The 23,046-nt window shown below is 44.5% G+C and overlaps 1 protein-coding gene across 6 annotated transcripts in view; it reads right to left on the reverse strand.

The window, feature by feature from the left end:
• LOC122552164 (EVI5-like protein) overlaps nt 1-18,657 on the reverse strand; it is a 214,493-nt gene extending 195,836 nt beyond the window's left edge. For 5 of the 6 annotated variants that reach the window (XM_087983407.1, XM_087983403.1, XM_087983406.1 and 2 more), the window contains exons 1-4: nt 18,486-18,657; nt 13,260-13,449; nt 9,194-9,418; nt 942-1,016 (exon numbers count right to left, since the gene is read on the reverse strand). In XM_087983407.1, the coding sequence (XP_087839533.1) occupies nt 942-1,016; nt 9,194-9,418; nt 13,260-13,449; nt 18,486-18,613 (618 nt within the window). In that variant the 5' untranslated portion in view covers nt 18,614-18,657. The remainder of the gene's footprint in view (nt 1-941; nt 1,017-9,193; nt 9,419-13,259; nt 13,450-18,485) is intronic. The other variant, XM_087983404.1, reaches the window with a different exon arrangement.
• Nucleotides 18,658-23,046: the final 4,389 nt, after the last annotated feature.

The raw sequence follows: 23,046 nt of genomic DNA on the forward strand, positions 1-23,046 counted from the left end.
TTATGATGTTTCAACAGTGGCGCCAATCAGACCCAACAAGGCAATAAAACCATCGAGTAAAGAACAGGTATTATTGAGAAAGATTGACTGTCAAAGACAAAGAGATATAAAACAATAACCTTGGAAGGATCGAGGGATGGAGTCACAGTGAGGAGCAAATGTACATTTTGAACTTTTCCCGGAGGCTATTAAGCTGGTATTTCAAAATTGGATTACTATCTCTGTAAAATTGTTACAAGATTTAACAGAATGCACTCTGAAGCACCGACCAGGCTCTGAGAATCAGATCTAAAAAGACCAACAAAATACATGGGCGTTACACATGATGCGAATATCAATAAATTAATAAGTGGTTGTTCTCTACAGTATTTGTTCTCTAAAAGTGTGATCAGGACAGCATCTTTTACAGGGTGTCTGCTGTGAATAACACCACCACAAAATTTAGGCGATCAGGAAACCAATATAAAATCAAACTATTTCAGATGTTGGAGATTGGAGGAACAACAAAGTTGTAGAGAAATTCAGCAGGTCAGGTATGGAGTTAATGCTTTGAATCCAACATGACTGTCCTTGGAATTGAAATGTTAACACTCTCTCTCGATCCTGTCAGGCCTGCTGAGCTTCTCTCGCATTTTGGTGGTTTGATCACAATGGTCTAATTGGAGTACACATACTGACTGTCTATATCACATCCAAACAGTAACAGGGATGTGTTCACTGGCTTAATACTGCCTCGAGCATGTTTCACCCATGTGGACTATGGCTGGTTTTTGTACGGCAGACATTTGAAGTAAAAGAATGAGCTAGCAAAGCTGATACCAGGGGAGGTGTAATCAAGGCTTTGTGCTAAGCCTCACGGCAGCACTCTTTAAAGACACACCATGACTTTTGACAGGAATTGTTGACCACAGTGCATCGTTAGAGAAGTTATTCACACTCACCTGCATGAGGAGCAGCCCCACAATGAATGCACTTCCTTGGCAATATCCAACTTCACGGTCAACCAAAGAGTATGCCTGGAACAAAGCAACTGGATAGTCTCAAACCTGGGAGAAAATTCTGACACTTACACTACAAGGTGACTCAGCAGTGCAGTCATACTGCCACTTAATAATAAAGGGCATAGTGGAGACTTTATCCGGTCAAACCAACAGTCGATACAACCAATTTATCCAAAGTCTTCCTCAATTTCTAGCACTACCTGTGCATATGAATGAGAATGCTCCATATTGGAAACCAAAAGAACAGCTTTGAGGTTTCACCTTACAGGTTATGACTCTGAAATTCACCACTGGGGTTGTTACATGATAACTGCTGATGTGATTATCAACAATGAGCTTACAATAAAAACATGCTGAGTCAAACACCCAACCCAATGTATTGTCACAGTAAGCAAATATGCCAATCAGATTGCGGTGTATATATGTGAAACAATCTAGGGCGAAATCGTCCCTTGATGGAGTGCTGCTAAGCCTGGAGGGTGAGACTTATATACATCAGCCATAACTTAGTGGGGTGGCACTGTGGCTCAGGGGTTAGCACTGCTGCCTCTCAGCGCCAGCGATCCAGGTTAGAGTCCAGCCTCAGGCGATTGTCTGTGTGGAGCTTGCACAGTCTCCCAGTGTCTGCATGGGTTTCCTCCAAGTGCTCCAGTTTCCTCCCACAGTCCAAAGTTGTGCAGGTTAGATGGATTGGCCAGGCTAAATTGCCCGTAGTGTTTACGGATCTGTAGGTTAGGTGCATTAGTCAGGGGTAAGTGTAGGAGAATGGGTCTGGGTGGGTTACTCTGTAGAGGATCAGCAGCGACTTGTTGGCCCGAAGGGCCTGTTTGCACACTGTAGGGATTCTATGAAAAACTTATCGCTATCAAATAAAATTCACTGAACTCAACTTCTTTCAGAACTAAATTCACAACTTGATATTACCAAAGTAATTCATATCCAGGTATAAAAACATACAGGGAAATAAAACAGAAATGAGGAAAACAGCTCATGTTTAAGGATGAATTCAAAGTTGCTTCCTGTGTTGTGCATGGAATGTTTTTCCAGCCATTTGCCTCGTGTTCACTCCATATGGGAAACTGGTTTGATTTAGGTGACACCACCACCCTGAATTAAATCTCAGGATATTACTGTACTCACTTTCGTTATCACCCATTTCCCAGCACTGAATTAATAACTTAAACATATGCCATGCCACAGCACATAACGTTCAGGAGTAATAAGAAACAGTGCAGGAAGCACACAACGGTGCAAGTATATAAGCCTCATGTGGTGTGTTACTACTTGACAGCAGCCTTTAGAGAGCCATCCCACAAGATGGGAGCTGGTTTTGCCCTGGGGGCCAAGCTGGCACTGAAGGGATGATTTGATTTGATTTGATTTATTACTGTCACGTGTACAGAGATAGTGAAGTGTTGTGTTACGTGCTTTATAGACAGATTGTTCTGTTACTTTGATGCACTTGTACAGTAAACAGTGTAGGTTACAATGTTACGGCTGCCGAGAAACTGCAGAGAGAGATCAATATTAACGTTAAAGAGGTCCATTCAAAAATCTGATAACAGCGCGGAAGCAACTGTTTGTTTGCGTGTACAAACTTTTATCTCTTCTGCCCAATGGAAGAGGGTGGAACAGAGTAAACCCAGAGTGGGATGTGTCCTTGATTATGTTGGCTCCATCCTGAAGTATAGATGGAGTCAATAGATGGGAGGCTGGTTTGCGTGCTGGACTGTGCTGTGTTCACAACTCGGTCGTTTCTTTTGGTCCTGGGGAGAACAGTTGTCATACCACGCTGTGATGCATCCACCTATAGAAACTGGTAAGTGTCTTGAGGGACATGCCAAATTTCCTTGGTCTCCTGTAGTAGTTTGGACGTTTCTGTACTTTCTTGAATGCGGTGTCAACGTGAGTGGGTCCAGGACAAATTGTTGGTGATGGTCATTCCCAGGAGCTTGATGCTGTTGACCATCCATTTCAGCATCACTGATGCAGTCAGGGGCATGCCCTCCACTCCCTCGTTTTATTCACATTGATGGAGAGATTGTCATCTCTTCACACCATGCCATTAAACACTCAATTTCTTTCCTGTACTCCATCTCATTGTAAGAGATCCAACTGACAATGGTGGTGTCGTCAGCAAACTTGTAAATGGAGTTGGTGTAGAGTTTAGCCACATGGTTGTATGTGTATAAGGAGTACAGTAGGTTACAGAGTACACCCTCTGCAGGGCACCAGTATGGAAGATTATCATTAGGTGTGGCCAGGTATAACCGGAGTGGGATGGGTCTTTGATGATGTTGGTTCCTTTTTCTCTGCAGCAGGAAGTATAGACGGAGTCAATAGATGGGAGGCTGGTTTGGGCTGTGTTCATTGTGGTCTGTTTGAGAATCCAATTTTGGGGGGGGGGGGGGGTTGGCAGGGGGATGCAGAGCAGAGACCTCGGTCCCCCGAGTTTGGAGAGGCGTTTGTTTGCAATAGTGGTGTTGAAGGCAGAGCTGTAGTCAATAAATGGGAGCCTGATATAGGTGTCCTTGTCCAGATGTTCCAGTGAGGAGTGTGGGGCCTGAGAGATGGTGCGTGCCGTGGACACGTTCCACCAGGAGGCGAATTGCAAGGGACCAATGCAATCTGGGTGCTGGAGTGGACATTAACAGTGACCAACCCCTCAAAGCACCTCATAATCATGGAGGTCAGAGACACCAGACGGTAGTCATTGAGGCACATTGCATGCCTTTTCTGTAGCACTGGGGTGAAGGTGATTTTATTGAAGCAGATGGGGACTTCAGAACATAGCAACGAGAGGTTAAAGGTGTCTGCAAATACTCCTGCCAACTGGCCCGCACAGGATCAGAGTGCATGGCTAAAGGATCCATCCGGGAAGGCCGCATTCCATGAGTTCACCTTTAAAGGCAGCAGATCTAACATCTGTGGTAGTGACCGAGAGTACAGGTGACTCCGTTTCACTGAGCTTCTGTTCAAAGCAAGCATAGAATGCACCAAGCTCTCCAAGGAGGGATATATTATATGTTCAATGTCATTTGTAGCCAATGATGTCGTGCAAGCCTTGCCACAAACATGTGTCCAGGTAGTTAGTCTGCACCTCAAGCTTAGTTTGGTGTCTCTGATGGCCTTGTGAAGGGCAGACCTGGATTTCCTGTATAGGTCAGGGTCACTCGACTGGAACACCTCCGACCTGGACTTCAGTAGGAGTGGATCTCCCGGTTCATTCATGGTTTCTGGTCAGACAACACTCTGATTTACCTCTTCAGCATGCAGTCACCCGTGTACTTACTAACGAAGGCTGCAATGGTAGGAGCATACTCGTTTAGGTTAGCTGCTGAGTTCTTGAATATGAACCAGTCCACAGACTGTAAGCAGTCCCTCAGAGCAACACTGCACTATTTTCTGGACTGGGTCCTCAAGCCTCAGTTTCTGCTTGTGAACAGTGTTGTGGTCTGATTTTAATAATGACCTACTGAGTACTGCAAAGTGAAATGAAGGCTCCCAGTTAAATGAGGGGATTGAACTGAGGGATACAATCTGCTGTACCTAGTGATGATGCTAACCTGCCTGAGTGAGGACCGACAGCCTGATCTGCCCGGTTTTTATCTAGTTCCACACCTTTTACTAACTTTACTTGGACAAAAATCTATACCTTCACTACCAGGTGGAGTGAATGGGGAAAGAGAGCAGGCACATGAGAGCAGGAGGAGGAGTGGGAAAGAAGAAGCAGAGAGTTCCAGATTTTCACTATTCTTTGCGAAGAAATGCACCCTGGTATCACCTCCTACCGAGAAAAAGCAAAAATGCTGGAAATCTGAAATAAAAAAACAGGACATGCTCAACAGATCTGGCAGTGAGAGAATGAGAATGAGAATGGTGAGTGTAAAGTCTTTCTGAATCACATTTGGATGTGTTTCCATAGGTGCTGCCTTATATCCTTCACTGTTTGTATTACTCCCAAACGTTGTAGTACTAATCATCTGTTAAATATCGGCAGAGTCAGTGTGCCTGCTACAAGTGTTTATTTGGGCTTAATAGTTCAATACAAACTCCAGTCAGCTCTCCTCTCTGTTTACTGGCAAAAACCAATCCCTTAAATTGTGTTCCAATGAGCACTTGCTAATCTTGGTCTCTGGAACATGCCCTGGTTCACACTTAAAGGAATCATCCTTCACACACTGTCAATGAATACACTAATCCTAATTTTACAGTTCTGCCCCTTGTTTTCAACTCCCCAAGGGAAATGGTTCCCCTTCATCCATCCCATCAATCCCTTTAATCATGATTGAAAACAATTCGATCGCCTCAACCTTTATTTCATCATGAAGTGAATACAACCACAGTTTGGTAATTTGTTCCCCTGTACCTCTGTGGGAATCGAACGATTCTTCTGCCGCCTCAGAGCTTACTTTCACAATCAGGATTCCTGCCCACCTTCCGAGGACCCCTTCTCCCGCCTCCAACACACTGCATCCACCTGGACACCCCGCGCTGGCCTATTACCCGCCCTCGATCTCTTCATTTCCAACTGCTGCTGAGACGTTAACCGCCTCAATCTGTCTACCCCCCTCCAACCTCTCACCCTCAACGCACAGCCCTCCACTCCAATCCTGACCTCACCATCAAACCAGCGGATAAAGGGGGCGCAGTGGTAGTCTGGCGCACTGACCTCTACACCGCTGAAGCCAGGTGCCAACTCGATGACACCTCTTCCTACCGCCTCCTCGACCATGACCCCACACATCACCAAACTGTCATCTCCCAGACCATACAGAACCTCATCACCTCAGGGGATCTCCCACCCACAGCTTCCAACCTCGTAGTCCGGGAACCCCGCACTCCCCGGTTCTACCTCCTTCCCAAGATCCACAAGCCTGACCACTCTGGCCGACCCATTGTCTCAACCTGCTCCTACCCCACCAAACTCATCTTCACCTACCTCGATACTGTCCTTCCCCCCCCCCCCCCACCCCTAGTCCAGGAACTCCCCACATACGTTCGAGACACCACCCATGCCCTCCACCTCCTCCAAGACTTCCGTTTCCCCGGCCCCCAACGCCTCATCTTCACCACGGATATCCAATCCCTCTACACCTCCATCCGCCATGACCAGGGCCTCCAAGCCCTCCATTTCTTCCTCTCCCGACGTTCCCACCAGTACCCTTCCACTGAAACACTCATTCATTTGGCCGAACTGGTTCTCACCCTCAACAATTTCTGCTTCGAATCCTCCCACTCCCTCGAGACAAAAGGGGCAGCCATGGGCACCCATATGGGCCCCGGTCGGCTATGTAGAACAGTCCATCTTCCGTAGTTACACTGGTACTATTCCCCACTTTTTCCTCCGCTACATTGATGACTGCATCAGCGCCACCTTGTGCTCCCACGAGGAGGTTGAGCAGTTCATCAACTTCACCAACACATTCCACCCTGATCTTAAATTCACCTGGACCATCTCTGACACCTCACTCCCCTTCCTGGACCTCCCCATCTCCATCAACAGTGCCCGACTCAGCAGACATTTTCTACAAACCCGCCGACTCCCACAGCTACCTGGATTACACCTCCTCCCACCCGGCCTCCTGCAGAAATACTATCCCCTATTCCCAATTTCTCCGCCTCTGCTGCATCTGCAGGAGGACCACTTCCACCTTAGAACACACCAGATGACCTCCTTCTTTAAAGGCCACAACTTCCCCTCTGATGTGGTTGAAGATGCCCTCCAACGCATCTCATCCACGTCCCACACCTCCGCCCTCAAACCCACCCCTCCAACCGTAACAAGGACAGATCCCCCCGGTCCTCACCTTCCACCCCAACAACCTCCATATGCATCACATCATCCTCTGCCACCAGGGATATATTTCCCTTCCACTCCGATCCGCTATCCATTCCCTCCGCAACTACCTGGTCAGGTCTGTGCCCCCCCAACCCACACTCCCGTCCTGGCACCTTCCCCTGCCACCGCAGGAATTGCAAAACCTGCACCCACACCTTCACCCTCCCGTCCATCCAAGGCCCCAAAGCAGCCTTCCACATCCAAGGTTTTACCTGCACATCCACCAATGTAATTTATTGTATCCGTTACTCCCGATGCGGTCTCCTCTACATTGGGGAGACTGGGCGCCTCCTCACAGAGGGCTTTAGGGAACATCTCCGGGACACCCGCACCAATCAACCACACCACCCCTTGTCCCAACATTTCAACTCCCCCTCCCACTCTGCCGAGGACATGCAGGTCCTGGGCTTCCTCCACCACCACTCCCTCACCAACCAACGCCTGGAGGAAGAACGCCTCATCTTCCGCCTCAGAACACTTCAACACCATGGCATCAATGTGAACTTTACCAGTTTTCCCATTTCCCCACCCCCCTCTCCCCAGTTCCAACCTTCCAGCTCAGCACCATCCTCATTACCTGTCCATCTTCCTTCCCACCTATCCGCTCCATCTTCCTCTCCGACCTATCACCTTTATCATACCTCCATCCACTCATTGCACTCTCAGCTACCTTCCTGCCAGCCTCACACCCCCTCCCATTTATCTCTCCACCCCCGAGGCTCCCAGCCTCATTCCTGATGAAGGGCTTCTGCCTGAAACATCAATTTTCCTGTTCCTCGGATGCTGCCTGACCTGCTGTGCTTTTCCAGCACCACTCTGATCTTGCCTCTGTGGGATCTGCATCGCACTCTCTCCAAGGTCAATTTACCTCTTAAGGGACAATCCGCAGATCTGAATGCAGTACTGAAAATAGTTTAGTTTAGAGTTGCATTCTTGTTGTAATGCAACTTTCAACACCTTGCGCTCAAATCCTGAAACGAAGACTAATATTGTTTTAATTTTTAGTTACTTCTTGCACTCCAAGTAATTTTTGGTGGTTTCCTTTGGCTGTTCCACAATTCCTACCGTATCATTGTGTTTAGTGTTTGATCCTCTTTCATCCAAAGTGGATGACCCCTCAATGTCACCCACACTGAACTCCATCTGCTCACACTGATTTTCCCACTTACTTAATCTGTCAATGTTTACTGAGCTCCCAGGGTTTTTTTAAAGTTAATATAGAATAGTCTAATTCACACATCCTTTATGAGCAAGGCCTAGTATAATCGAAGATCAGGATTAACAAGAGCACAAAGGGTAGTCTGTTCCCCAATCTGTTGTGGAGTGAGACACAACAGCCACTGCACCACCAGCCACAGGAAGGGATGGACACACTGCAGGATGAGTGCATCTGTTAGGTCAGTTAGACAATAAGACATAGGAGCAGAAATTAGGCCATTCAGCCCATCGAGTCTGCTTCACCATTCAATCATGGCTGATACATTTCTCAACCCCAACCTCCTGCTTTCTCCCCGTAACCCTTGATCCCCAAGAACCTCAGTCTTAAATATACTGAATGATCTGGCCTCTCTCCACAGCCCTCTGAGGCAGAGAATTCTATACATTCACCACTCTCTAGCTGAAGAAATTTCTACTTATGTCCGTTCTAAAAAGGTTTTCCCTTTACTCCAAGGTAAGCCCTCGGGTTCTAGTCTTTCTAACCAATGGAAAGATCTTCCCAACATCAACTCTGTCCAGGTCAATTAGTATTCTGCATATTTCAAATTATATCTCCCTCCCCCCCACCCCATGTAGTTTCAATTGTATCATTCGAAATCAAATTAATTCTCCAGTCTATGAGAAGACATTTGGACACTCTAGCAAAACATCTCCATAACTCAGCAGTGTGGTTTTAGAAACTGCATTTATACAGTAAACAAAGAGTTAGATAGAGCAGAGGGGAACTCCAGAGCTTAGGCCTAAGACAGCTGAAGTCATAGGTATTAACTGTGGGATGAAGACATTGGACAATGGACAGAATACCCAAAGTAAAGAAAGATACCACCCCTTGAGAGATGCTAGAGCTGGAGGATGCAGAGATAGACAAGAGAGAGGTCGCTGAACATTGGGCAGAATTTAAAATTTGAGGCACTCTTGGAACAAGTCAACTGAAGTAAAACTCTGTGTAGATCTGGATATGGGCAGAGCATTAGATCAGTTCAGGGTTATGGAATATGAAAAGGTAGGACACTGACCAGAAGAGATTTGGGATAATCTAGATCGGCGTTAACAAATCTTCAGCAAGGGAAAGAGGAGAACATTTGAAGAGAAGCAATCAGGTGTTGAGTTGGAATGAAGTCTCATCTCTCACCTTCATCACATTGAAGAGCACCTCCTGTCCAAGACTGTCCTGTCCTTTAAAGAAGTCATGCTCTGGGTAAGTTCGTGCAATGTCTCTCCGGATTAACTTCTCACAGGGAGAGGTCATCTTCAGCAGTTCGGAATACTGATTTTTCACTGGCATATCAGTCGCGTTGCAGAGCAATTGCCAGACAATTCCCCGGAAATGATGGGGAATTCCTTTTCGTATCAGCTCCTGAAAAGAAACAAGATTTTTTTTTTCATCCTCTTATTCAAACTTTTCTTCTGCTATCTGAAAAGGCTAACTTGCACTGGGCTAGTAGTTCACGTGCTGTAAAAGCCCTGTTGCTCCTGGTCAAGGTAACTAGGTCATTCAGACACCAAGAAAAATCAGCAAAACCACCACATTGAGCATCACAGTTAAAAACATCAGAACTAGGAGTAGAGGTGGGCAATTGAGCCTGAACCTGCTCTGCTCTTGGATATGATCATGGCTGATCTCCACTTTCCTACCTGCTCTCCATAACCCATCATCCCACTGCTAATTGAAAATCTGTTTACCACCTCCTTAAACTTATTCAATGTTTTCTGACATTGCACAATGTGGGATAGTGAATTCCACTGATTCATAATGCTTGGAGAAAGTAATTTCTCATCTATGTTTGCAATTTGCTACCACTTATCCTAAAATTAGAACCTCTGTTCTGGATTGGTCTGTAAGAGGAGCTGTCAATTCCCTTTAACATCCTATATCCCTCAATTAGATCACCTCTCATTCGTCTCAACTTCAGAGAGTAAAGGCGTCAATCTCTCTCCCTGTAAGACCAAAACTGTTTGGGTAAACTGCAGGAACGGGTAATGTGTGCCAGGATGATGATGATTAAAAGCTGTGAACTGACTAATGCACATTGGTAAATAGATGCCAACTACTACTGTACTGCAGGTAGTGTGCTAAGGCTGACAGAGTCGAGAATTCCAGCCTTATATGAAAATCTTACAAAAAAATAATTCCCTTCTCTGATGCTCATCCTAATGGTTATCCACAAATTCAGAATTCCTCTCACAAACAAAAAGTGAAGGCAAACCATTGTCTGCACTGGAACACAGTTGTCAGATTCCCAGATATCCTGTTCTCTTTCTGGTTAACTTGCTACATTCATTGTTAAATGAAGCAATTTCCCCATACTTTGCCCCAACCCGACTCCCTGCCAAAGTCAATCAGATTGTCTTCCCATAGAGACACTGGTGAATCAAATGGTTTCATTACTGAGAATAGCTTTTCATTTATTGAATTTAAATTCCCCCAGCTGCCATAATGGGATTTGAACCCACATTCCCAGAGCATCAGGGATTGCTAACCAATGATATTATCAGTATGTCACATTCACATCCAAGTATAAGAGGAGATGGATATCTGGATTTTAAAAAAAGTTCGAAAAAAAAAGAGTTACAGATTCCCATCCATGCAGTAAGTAGTGGACTTCCATCTTAGCCTGATATTAAGGAACACACATCAAGAATTAGCACATTAGATTAGATTACTTACAGTGTGGAAATGGGCCCTTTGGCCCAACAAGTCCACACTAACCCGCCAAAGCGCAACCCACCCAGACCCATTCCCCTACATTTACCCCTTCACCAACACTACAGGCAATTTAGCACGGCCAATTCACCTAACCTGCACATTTTTGGACTGTGGGAGGAAACCGGAGCACCCAGAGGAAACCCACGCAGACACGGGGAGAATGTGCAAACTCCACACAGACAGTCGCCTCAGGCTGGAATTGAACCCAGGTCTCTGGCGCTGTGAGGCAGTAGTGCTATAACCACTGTGCCGCCCATGATTAGTATACCTTCATCTATTAGATGCCATTTCTTCCCATTCATTGAGGGGATGTATTTAAGTGCTCAGCTCAAGAACTGCCTCAGGATTTTGGATACCAATCTGACAATTGTTTGTCAGATTAATTTTACCAGCAAATTAAATATTCTCAGGTTCTTTGCTTAAACAGAGAACACGTTTTTCACTCAAACAAAGACCATGCTTACTGTAAGGACCAGCTAAAACAAAAAGGAATGCAAAGTCTTTCCTTCTGTGTGTCTGATGTCAGTAAGTATTTTTGTCGCCATGGTAACTGCTTTTAGAAAAAAGTTTTTGAAGTCTAGCTTTGGAGTTAATTTTTTTTGGATGTACATGAGTAGGTTTTATGAGTGAACAAGATAACTGAACTCCAGTTTAACTCAGATGTTTTTAAACTTAACGGAAACACTCAATACTCAGAAAGAGATTTCATTTTAGTTTTACTTTGAATTTTGTGCAGTTCTGCAAAAACCTTTTAGTGAAGATGGTTGTGCAAACCAGTGCTCCTGAGAAAGGGAAAGTTACAGTGAAAAGAAATATAGATTACCTTAAAAGCTAGTGAGTGACCAGAGTTGTTATCACAAAACCCTAAAAGGAGGTTAGATAAAGCAGGTTTTGTATAAACTCTGGTCTGTAGCAGTTCCAGGAAGAAACAATCTGCAGCTCCAGTCTATGTTGAAGTCATGACTTAAACCTACAGTGGTATTAAAAGGCAGAGTCTGATACAAGTGCCGTTTTTGTACCAGGCACGTGCCTTAGGCACTATACTAAAGACGTCATTTTTCTTTTCAATTTCTACAAGGTGTGTTCTGGGATCAATGGGATTATACTTTAACTGTGTGTTAAAACTCTTGGATCCTTTTTAAATCAATTGATAGCTTGGTTTAATCTATTTTCATTTCACTTAATAATAATGGTATTTTATTATTAAAGCAACAGCTAGAACAGTTTGTGCTTATGTTTCAATGAGGGAGCACTTAGTTAAAACTAAAACAAATCAAAACGTGATCTATCAAGCTAGGTTTCAATCTGAGATGGAATAGACTGACATTTGTAATTTTGTGAACAGTCACACCTGAATTGGAAGTTGTGTTGAGGTGGAATCAGACCTAAAGCACAATAGGAGGAATTTTTAAAAATCATTGGCAGGCTCTTCCGGATGACAGAAAAACCCAAATGTGTGAAAGCCATAAACATGAACCATAATTACTTAGAATCTAATGGAAGCTTGATAGGACTGAAAGGAAATGACCGATTCTAAGTGGTATTATGCAGGAATGAGAGTTGCAGTTAAAATCAGATCAGCAATGACCTTACTGAAGGGTAGAGCAGGATTGAAGGGCTTCATGGCCTACTTTTGTTCGTTGTTTGTATGCTCATGTTTATTCTCAGTTTGTTCATGGGATAGATGTGTCAGTGGCCCGATCAGCATTTCTTGCCCACCCAGTTTGCCTTCAAGGTGTATGCAGTGAGCTGCTCTGCTTGAAGGGCTGAAGACCATATGCTGCAAATGCACCCACAGTGCTATTAGGGAGGGAGCTCCAGGATTTGGACCCAGCAATTGTGAAAGAATAACAAATATCCAAGTCATGATAGTGTGTGGCTTGCAGCAGGTAGTGTTCCTTTGTTCTTGTAGGTGATAGAGGTTGAGAATTTCTAAGGTGTTTGTTGGGATGAATCTTGCTGAGCTCTTGGACTGCATCTTGCAAATGTCACACACTGCTGTCACTCAACATCAGTGACTGAGGGAGTGAATGTTGAATGTGGACCAATCAATCAGGGCTTGCATTATCTTGGATAATACTGAGCTTTGATCATCAAGCAAGGCCTCTCGTTTTAGCTGATTGGCCATGCAATTTGATTAGATTAGATTAGATTACTTAGTGTGGAAACAGGTCCTTCGGCCCAACATTTCACACCGACCCGCCGAAGCGCAACCCACCCATACCCCTACATTTACCCCTTACCTAACACTACGGGCAATTTAGCATGGCCAATTCACCTGACCTGCACATCTTTTGACTGTGGGAGGAAACTGGAGCATCCGGAGGAAACCCACGCAGACACGGGGAAAACGTGCAAACTCCATACAGTCAGTCGCCTGAGGCGGGAATTGAACCCGGGTCTCTGGCGCTGTGAGGCAGCAGTGCTAACCACTGTGCCACCGTGCCGCCCAATATCGGAGACCATCTGCCAGCCTCCCTGTGTAACTCACCCTCAGCAGTTTCTCTTTCTTTTTACGCACGTCTTCCCACTCATTGATGAGACGGCCCCACAGGATCCAGGTGTCCTCCTCCAAGTGGCTCAAGTTGCTCGAGGCCGACGAGCTCGATACGAGGGAGCCGCTGCTGTTCCGCCGCGATCCATTCACAGATCGTAATGACTTACTGTCAGCCTCCAGCAACCTAGTGGAAGTTAGAGAGACTTTTGTAGTAGGAATCCGGACTTTTGATGGGATAAGAGAGCTTGGTAAAATATAGAGAACGTGTCACTACAGAACCAGGCACAGCAGTCTCAACAGTTACTCCCTTCAATGAGAATGTTGTAACTCTCTAACAGCAATTAAGGAAACCACAATAATGTGAGATATAAATATTGACACCTACTGACATACCCACTCAAACATACCCCAGACAAAATCTGTGCATGGCTTCAGTCAACCCATTTCAACCTTCGTGGCTCACCACTATGATGCATTGCACTATATTGTTAGACCCAAGGTTTTGGGGGGTGGTGGCTGAAGGAGGTGACTGTCTACACCACCCACACAGTTGCATTGCCACTGACACCGCATCAAAGCAGGAGGGCACCATCTGTGTTTCCTCATCTCCTGAATTAATTTGGAACCTGGCCTTCATAGTCTTTTTTTTTTAAAAAACTTTCCCACTCGAATACCTTGTCCATCCTGCTCCCACCGCTCACCATGTCCAAGAACGAAGGAACAAGGAACTGAATGGGAGGGAGACAGTGGCTACAGTGCAAGAGCAGAGACAAAGCGCGGGGGCAGGGTGTCAAATGGCACAAGAACAGTGAGATTTTCTTAAATGCCAGTGGCAGTGGCTCCAGGGCCACTCCCATCAATTTACTGTTGCTTATTCCCCAAAAGTAGCATACTTTGGAAGGAGAAACAAGACAACAATACAAACTAACTGGTAAAGGGACAGTAACAGGACAGTTAAAAGACAATCCATCGGAATCAGCATAGGTTTATGAAGAGTAAATCACGTTTGACTAATTTGCAAGAGCTCTTCAAAGACCCATCAAACTGGATAATGGGAATCCTGTAGATATACTATATCTAGTCTTTGTTAAGGTGTTTAACAAAAAGGTTAATACATAAGCTAAGATCACGTGGGTTGGGATAACATGTTAGATTGGATAGAGGATTGGCTAACCTACACTAGGCAGAGCCTTGGGATAAATGGGTAAACTGTAACTAGAGGGGTACCAGAAAGTTCAGTCTTCAGGCCTTACTATTTACAAACTATATTAATGACTTGGAAGCAGGTACAGAATGTACTGAAACCAAATTTGCAGCTGTCACTAAAATAGGTCAGAAAGTAAATTACAATAAAAAGAAAGAAGAAATTTACAAATGGATATAGTTAGGTTAGTCAAATAGATCAAGATTTGAGGGATAGAGTTTAATATGGATAAGTGTGAAGTGACACATTTTGGGCAGAAGAACAGAATGGTAAATTATCTAAATGGAGTTAAATTTTAAAAGTCAATCTTTTGTACTGAGTGTTCACTTATCAATTGTAAAACAGTAAGCAACATGGACAGATGGCCATTCACACTCAGGATCATCTCGGGTCATGACACAGATAGGTTGCTTTAATTGTGACATTTGTATAGAACATCTCAGAAACACACAACACCATACATAGAACTAAGTAGCAGCCCCTCAATAAAGTCAACCCCTCAAGCCCACGCTGCTATTCAATGAGATTGTGGTAACCTTCCAAATGAACACTTTTCTGCACTATCCCCGTACCACTTAAAGGTTTGCCATATGTGAAAACCAACAATCTCACTCTCAAACATATTCGGCGACTAAGCCTCCACAGCTCTGGGAGTAGAGAAGTAGTGCGGTTGAAGAAATGCTTATTCAGTTTCAAAAAGCTGCCTAACTCTGACCCACGGCCTTTCTACATCTACTCTGTCGTTCCCTTTAAGGATTTAAGCTTCTATTAAAATTCTCTCATTCTTCTAAACTCCTCAGAATACAGGCCCTAGCTGCCTCAACTCTCCTGAGAGCACTGTTCCACCCTGTACCAACAACTCAATGAAAAGTACATCTTTCCCACAACAAGGGGCATGCGATGCTCAGATGCTGTCTCACCAGTCTTCAATACAACTGAAACATGGCAACTTTGTTCCTGCACTCAGGAACTGCATCCCCAGGGCCGAGGGGTGAGCACAAGCAAGAGTTTTTACAGACATGCCAAATTTCCTTAGCCTCCTGAGGTCTTAGAGGCATTGTTGTGTTTCTTGACCAGTGCACCAACGTGGGTGGACCAGGACAGATTGTGGGTGATCATCACTGCTAGGAACTGGACGCTCCACTGATGTATGTAGAGGCATAGCCTCCACCTTGCTTCCTGAAGTCAATGATCAGTACTTTATTTTGCCGACATCGAAGGGGAGATTGTTTGAGATTTGGCCAACAATGATGTTGCCAGCAAACTTGTACATGAAGTCAGGACAGAATTCAGCCAGAGTCATGAGTGTACAGGGTATATCGTAAAGAACTAAGTATGCAGCTGTGTGGGGCATTCTCATGGAGGAGCTGCTGTTGCCTATTCTCATTAATCACTGCCCATAGCTCAGGAAGTTGAAGATGCAGTTGCATAGATTGGAGCAGAGACCTAGGTCACTGAGCTTGGAGATTAATTTAGTTGGAAGTAGAGTGCTGAAGGAGGATCTGTAGTTAATAATTAGGTATCCTTGTTATCCGGATGTTCCAGGGATAGGTGTCGGTCATGGACCTGTTGCGACAGTAGGCAAAATGAAAAGGATCAGGGCAGGTTGGGAAGCTGCACTGATATGGGCCATGACCAAGCTCTCCAAGCACTTCGTAACAATGGAGGTCAGAGCCACTGGGCAGTAATTGTTAAGGCAAGCTGCAGTATTTTCTTTGGTACAGGAATGAAGGTGGTTTTGTTGAAGCAGGTGGGGACTTCAGATTGTAGTTTTGAGAAGTTAAGATGTCAGTATATACCCTCGCCAGCTGGTACATGCAGATATGAATGCAAGGCCACGAATCCCATCCAGGCCAGTCACTTTCTGTGGGTTCACTCACAAAAAGGCTGATCTGACTGAGGAACAGGTGCCTCAAAGGCTGTTGGGACAGATGACACTGTTTCACTGATCTTCAGTTCAAAATGACCATAAAATGCATTTAGCATATTAGGGAGGGAATGCATTTGTGTCCGCTATTATGTTATACAGTTATACAGTGTAGGCTTTGCCACAAACAGCAGGTATCCATGTGGCCGGTTTGAATCTCAAGCTTAGTCCAGTATTGCCTGTTTGCATCGCTAATGGCCTCACAGAGGTGGTATCTGGATTTCCCGTTAAGGTCAGAGTTGTCTGACTTTGTTGGACCGACAGGTCTGTTTACGTGCTGTATGACTCTATCACTCTACTTTAATTGGAACTACATCAATTGTCCATCGTCAGTTATGATAAAGATTGGAATAGAATCTGGTAACCTTACTAGTTTGGCCTAGAAGGCTCTGAACTGCCCTCTGTCTCATGAGACAGTCAGTTCACTGACCTTCGTGCCCACATTCCACAGAAGAATAAAGAATTTTGTTGATGTTTGGTTAGGTATAGATACTTTAATTTCAAATACTTTAAAAACAAAAGCAGCTCATTCAAAACCTGTTCCACTGTCTGTCTACAGAGGTGTTCTGGTGCTATAAAATGCTCAGTTGAGTAGAGGAACAGGTTTCATGAGCATAGAACAACAGGTTCCTCATCTGCTCATTTTGTTAAGAAAGCATACGGTGTTTTGGCTTTCATTAACAGGGGGATCGAGTTTAGAGCCGCAAGGTTTTGCTGCAGCTCTACAAGTCCCTGGTGAGGCCACACTTGGAATATTGTGTCCAGTTCTGGTCGCCCTACTATAGGAAAGATACAGAGGCTTTGGAGGGGGTGCAAAGAAGGTTTACCAGGATGCTGCCTGGACTGGAGGGCTTGCCTTATGAAGAAAGATTGAATAAGCTCGGACATTTCTCTCTGGAGAGGAGGAGGAAGAGAGGAGACCTGATCGAGGTGTACAAAATAATGAGAGGAATAGATAGAGTCAATAGCCAGAGACTTTTCCCCAGGGCAGGATTGACTGGTATGAGAAGTCATAGTTTGAAGATATTAGCAGGAAGGTATAAAGGAGACGTCAGAGGTAGGTTCTTTACACAGAGAGTTATGAATGCATGGAATGCGTTGCCAGCGGTGGTGGTGGAAGCAAAGTCATTGGGGACATTTAAGCGACTGCTGGACATGCACATGGATAGCAGTGAGTTGAGGGGTGCGGCGGTTAAGTTAGTTTATTTTACATTAGAAAAGTACAGCACAGGTTTAATCCTATGTTCTAAATGTGAGGATGTCACTGCATATCTCACTGACCATCAATTCTCCGTCCATCTCCTAAAAATACCACCTTCTATGCAGCCTCTAATCAAAATATTTGTTAATATTAACCAATCGTGCATAAATTTCACCAGTGCAACCACACCTCTCTCTCTGCCTTCATGTTTCTCACCTATATTTTCTGTGCTTGAACAGAAAAATGCTGTAGTACCTGTCAAATAGCCTGATCACACTAGTCAATTCTCCAATTGTCATGCAAGCTATTGACATGAGCCAGTTCTCCTGCAAAGTAGCAATTATTTTCCATAAAACAATGGAAGACATTCACATTTTATTTTTGCTTTCTATCTTAAAGTCCCTGATGTTTTATTATTGGAAAGTGACTTTAAATGTTTCAAATTGATGGAAAGCAATTCATGCTCCTTAGTGAACCATAACATGAATGGCACATGAATGACGTGATAGCAGAGGCCATGACTGCATGTCGTGGGGCAACCACCTTTACTGGCATGTTCAGCTTCCAGGAAGCATGCCAAAAATTATAAACAGGGAAGATACTTCACATAATATCCTGCACCAAAGCAAATAGTATTGACCACAAGAGCAAGCAAAGCAGCTAGCATGGCCAGGAAATGAACCCCCAAATACAGGCCTCCATAAAGCAATCAGACCACACTTTATTCCATGCTTTCCAGTCAACAGCTTGACTAAAATGAAGACTCAAGCGACATACTTGAGCAAGTATTTAGCACAGTTTGAGTTCAGGTTAAATGACAGTATTAAACTAGCTCATACGACAGTATCATCATGTTGTGCTGCTGCTGCTGCTGCTGCTGATCCACACCTGTTTTGCTCCTCCAACTTTGCTAGAAGTTCCAGCTCATCTGGACTGAGGTTATCGGAAGAGGAAGAGTCAGGACTGACCGCAGGACTCGCCATGGGAACAAGGCTTTGCAGTGTTAGGGTCTTCATCCATCAGAAGATAACGCACTGATTGGCAGCAAAATCTATATGATCTAGGAGAGAAGGAGATACCTCAACATGAACATAGTTAACCTGCAGTTTTACAAGGGTCAAGCAGTTTGCACCAAATCAAAAGAGATGTAAATCACACCAAAATTACTTTAATTAATAGGCTTCTTGAAAAGACTAGGCAAATACATAACATTGGCATGTGTTGCACAGCGTTATCCTCAGAATGACATTCATTCAATTTGATGTTACAAAACACAGCCAACCTGTGCAAGACAAGGTCTCTCAAGCAGCAATGAGTTCACAGTCAGACTGTATTTTTGTATCGATTGAAGTTTAACTTTTGCGACTCGGTTCCTCAACTTTTTCTTGAGTATGGAACACGAGGGATCCCAGGTATCAACAACAATCATCATCAAATGATCCAATTCCCAAGGACTCCCCACCCTACACCATGCGAAGTGAACTATTTTAACGCTTGTAGTTTTCTTGGAATAAAGAGCTGAGTATTTTTTTCAGCACCTGTCATTCACAAAACCTACAGCCTCGGTTTTCAGGTAACATTGACGCAGCTCAGTCTAAGTGTATAAACAGGCCAGGCATTATTCATTAACTGTTACACTGATGTTTAACTGAGATATTTTTGACACTTCCAGTTTAAGCTCTTTCTTTGCCCAGTTCATACAAGAGCAGGTCAGAGGCTGGAACTTCTGCAGAGAACAACTCATCTCCTGACAGTCGATCATCCAGAGGCACAAGTCAAGAGTGTGATAGAAAAATTGCCCATTTGCTGTACGAGTGCAGCTCCAAATCCAGGAACTTGACATCATTCAGAACAAAGCAGTCGCTTCTCCAGCTGCTATCCACCAAAGCACAGCACAGCAGTGCACACCATCTACAAGAAACAGTATAGCAACTCATCAGGACAGCTCAAGACTTTTATCACCTTGAAGGGCAAGGATAACACATGCATAGGAATACCCCTCAGATCGGAAGATATAGGAGAAGTAGGCCATTCAGCCCATCGAGTCTGCTCTGTCATTCAAGGAGATCATGGCTGATCTGGTATTCCTCAACTAAAAACTTTCCTGCCATACTCTGGATTCCCCCAAGCATTAAAAATCTGCACCTTAACCTTGTATTCACTTAACCCAGCCTCTGCAGTCCTCTACGGTAAGGAATTCCACAGATTCAGTAAACGCAGGGGGAAAAACAAGTCCTCCTAATCCGATTTAAATGGGTAATTCCTTACTCTGAAATTACACACTGTGTTTCCTCTTGTGGATGAGCCTCAGACCAATCTCATCAATTTCCCCCTAACAATTCTGAATGTTTCTATAAAGTTGCCTCTCGTCCGTCTAAACTCCAATGAGTACCAGCCCAACCTACTCCTCACAGGAAAAAAAATCACTCGAGACTTGGAACCAACTGAGGGAAATTCCTCTGGGCTGCCTCCATTGCCAGTATACCTTTGCTCAGATAAGCGGATGAATTGTGTTCGCAAATTCCCCAACAAACCAAACACCATTCCTGAAACTTGAAACTACTGTTCTTTTACTGTCACCAAGTCAAAATCCTGCGACTTTAACAACAATGTGTCCTTATCCCAAGGACAGCAGCAGGGCAAGAGGTTTCTCACCACCAACTTCCCCAGAGTCATTAGGGATGGGACGGGACGAGGCGGGCAATAAATACTTGGCTAGCCACACGGAATAACTGTGATAATCAAAATCCCAACAGCACGGAGAGGGGCCATTCAGCCCATCAAGTCTGCACTGACCCTGACCCAGATCCAGCTCCACCCCCCACCCTACTCCCATAACCTCACATTTACCATGGCTAACCCACATAACTTGCACATTCCAGGACACTACAGGACAATTTAGTGTAGCCAATCCACCCAACCTGTACACCTTTGGACTACGATAAGAAACTGGATCACCCGAGGAAAACCCATGCAGACACAGGGAGAACATGCCAACTCCACAGAGTCACCCAAGACTCAAACTGAAACTGGGTCACTGGTGCCGAGGCTGCAGTGCTAACCCCTGAATTACTGTGTTACTCTCAGGAATGAAATTTTCTCATTTACACTTTTAACTCCATTTACCTGGAAAGCTGCGTACACAAAACAAGCAGCCAATGTGGAACAAATGCAGCATATTTATAAAATGGGCTTGAATGAGTATGTTATGCATCTTATGTTAAACTGATAAAAAGGAAGGTAGCAACTTAAAAGACCACGACAGCAAACTGTGGACTAAAGCAGAGACACCCAAGGAGCTTGTAACTACACAGTTAACCACATCATTAAAGGAGGGGCTTAGCAAAGGGGAACAAGTAATACCCATTTCCTAACATAAGCAATGGTTAACAAAGCCATTCCCATACAAAATAGTTGCAGTAGAAATGAAACTTGGCAAAAAACTAGGAACTATGGAGCAGCAAGGGGATGTTGGTGTTTGTGAACAGAAATCACAAAGTTACAGCATGGGGAAATAAAGCTATCAGAATGGTTAATAGGATATTGGCACATGAAGTGATGAATCACTACACACAGCCACGACAGATCCTGTTAGAAATACTGCATTTTGTGGTTTGTGTTGACCCCACGTTACAAAGAATTGACACGAAGATAATAATGGGTCAAATTTTGGAAACAGTTAGGATAATAGGTTTAATCCAATCACTCAGAGGGTGAAGTTGTAAAACGATTACCTTTGGGCAGTCAGTGCAGAACAAGAGGGCATAATATTAAATCACATATCAAGAATGAAATGGGAGTATGGAGGTGGAAAAGAGGCGGAGGAGAGAGAGAGAAGGGACGAACGAAAATCCAATCAGCAAAATGGTTAACATGGTTTCTCTCCACAGATGCTGCCAGATCTCAGTTTCTCTTGAGTGACTGGCTGTATGGAGTTTGCACATTCTCCTTGTGTCTGCTTGTGTTTCTGCCGGGTGCTCTTGCTTCCTCCCACCCTCCATACATGTGCAGGTTAGGTGGATTGGCCATCCTTGAATGCCCTGTAGTGTCAAGGGATGTACAGGTTTGGTAAAAATGCCTTGCGGGATTATGGGTTGCTCTTTCGAGGGTCAGTGCAGAGTTGATTGGCTGAAAGGCCTCTTTCTGCACTCGCCATTCTATTATACAATGCCTCTATAAAACCAAATGCGTGGGAAGGAGACATAACCAAGAGACTTTCTGACGACTGCATATTATTCCCAAGACAGTGTTTCAAACAAATTAAATATTCACACTTCAATATTTCACCAGTTAGCTCAGAAAGCAATATAGTTTGTACATTGAAAGCAAGGGCACAGAGGTGACTGCATTGCTCACAGGGACATGTTGTATCACAGTGACTGCACAAGACATGGGGCTGAGTTCAACAGAGCAGAGTTTTAGGTGCATGTTCGGTTAATAACACCAACCCACCTCCCACTTTTTTCTGGTGCTTTATATTGAATGTTCTCTGGCAGTACATCAGATTAATGACAGTGTGAAGCCTGGAACAGTGTGTCCTTTCAGCTGTTTTGAAAGAATGCGATGCGTGATCCACAGTGCAGAGCAACTAGGAAACTGGTTCAAGATCAAAGCCAGCTCCAGGATTCAGGGTGATGGAACATAAGGATGCACATTTATATGGTGCCATTCACAAACACCAGACATCACAAAGCACATGGCAGATAAGGAAGTACAGTCCCTTTTGTAATGTGGGAAAGGTGAAAGTAGATGAGCTGAGTGAGTATCTTGAACTTCAAGACTGCATTTGACAAGATGCATCGAGGTGGTCAAAGAAACCTGGAGTCAATAGTGATGGTAACATTGAGAGAAAGTGAGGGCTGCAGATGCTGGAGATCAGAGCTGAAAATGTGTTGCTGGAAAAGCGCAGCAGGTCAGGCAGCATCCAAGGAGCAGGAGAATCGACGTTTCGGGCATAAGCCCTTCTTCAGGAATGATGGTAACATAGCAGGTATAGTCAGTAAGTTTGCAGATGACACCAAAATTGGAGATGTAGTGGACAGCGAAGAAGATTCCGTCAGAGTACAATGGGATCTTGATCAGATGGGCCAATGGCCCAAGGAGTGACAGATGGAGTTTAATTTAGAGAAATGTAAGGTGCTGCATTTTGGAAAAGCAAATCAGAGCAGGACTTAATGGTAAGGTCCTGGAGAGTGTTGCTGAACAAAGAGATCTTGGAGTGTAGGTTCATAGCTCCTTGAAAGTGGAGTCGCAGGTAGATAGGATAGTGGTGGTGTTTGGTTTGCTTTCCTTTATTGGTCAGAGTATTGAGTACAGGAGTTGGGAGGTCATGGTTTGGCTGGACAGGGCATTGGTTAGGCCACTTTTGGAATATTGTGTGCAATTCTGGTCTCCTTCCTATCGGTAGAATGTTGCAAAACTTGAAAGGGTTCAGAAAAGATTTACAAGG

The sequence above is a fragment of the Chiloscyllium plagiosum genome, unplaced genomic scaffold, assembly GCF_037043375.1.
Source record: "Chiloscyllium plagiosum isolate Xiang-an unplaced genomic scaffold, Cpla_swu_hap1 HiC_scaffold_45, whole genome shotgun sequence".
Classification (NCBI taxonomy): Eukaryota; Metazoa; Chordata; class Chondrichthyes; order Orectolobiformes; family Hemiscylliidae; genus Chiloscyllium; species Chiloscyllium plagiosum.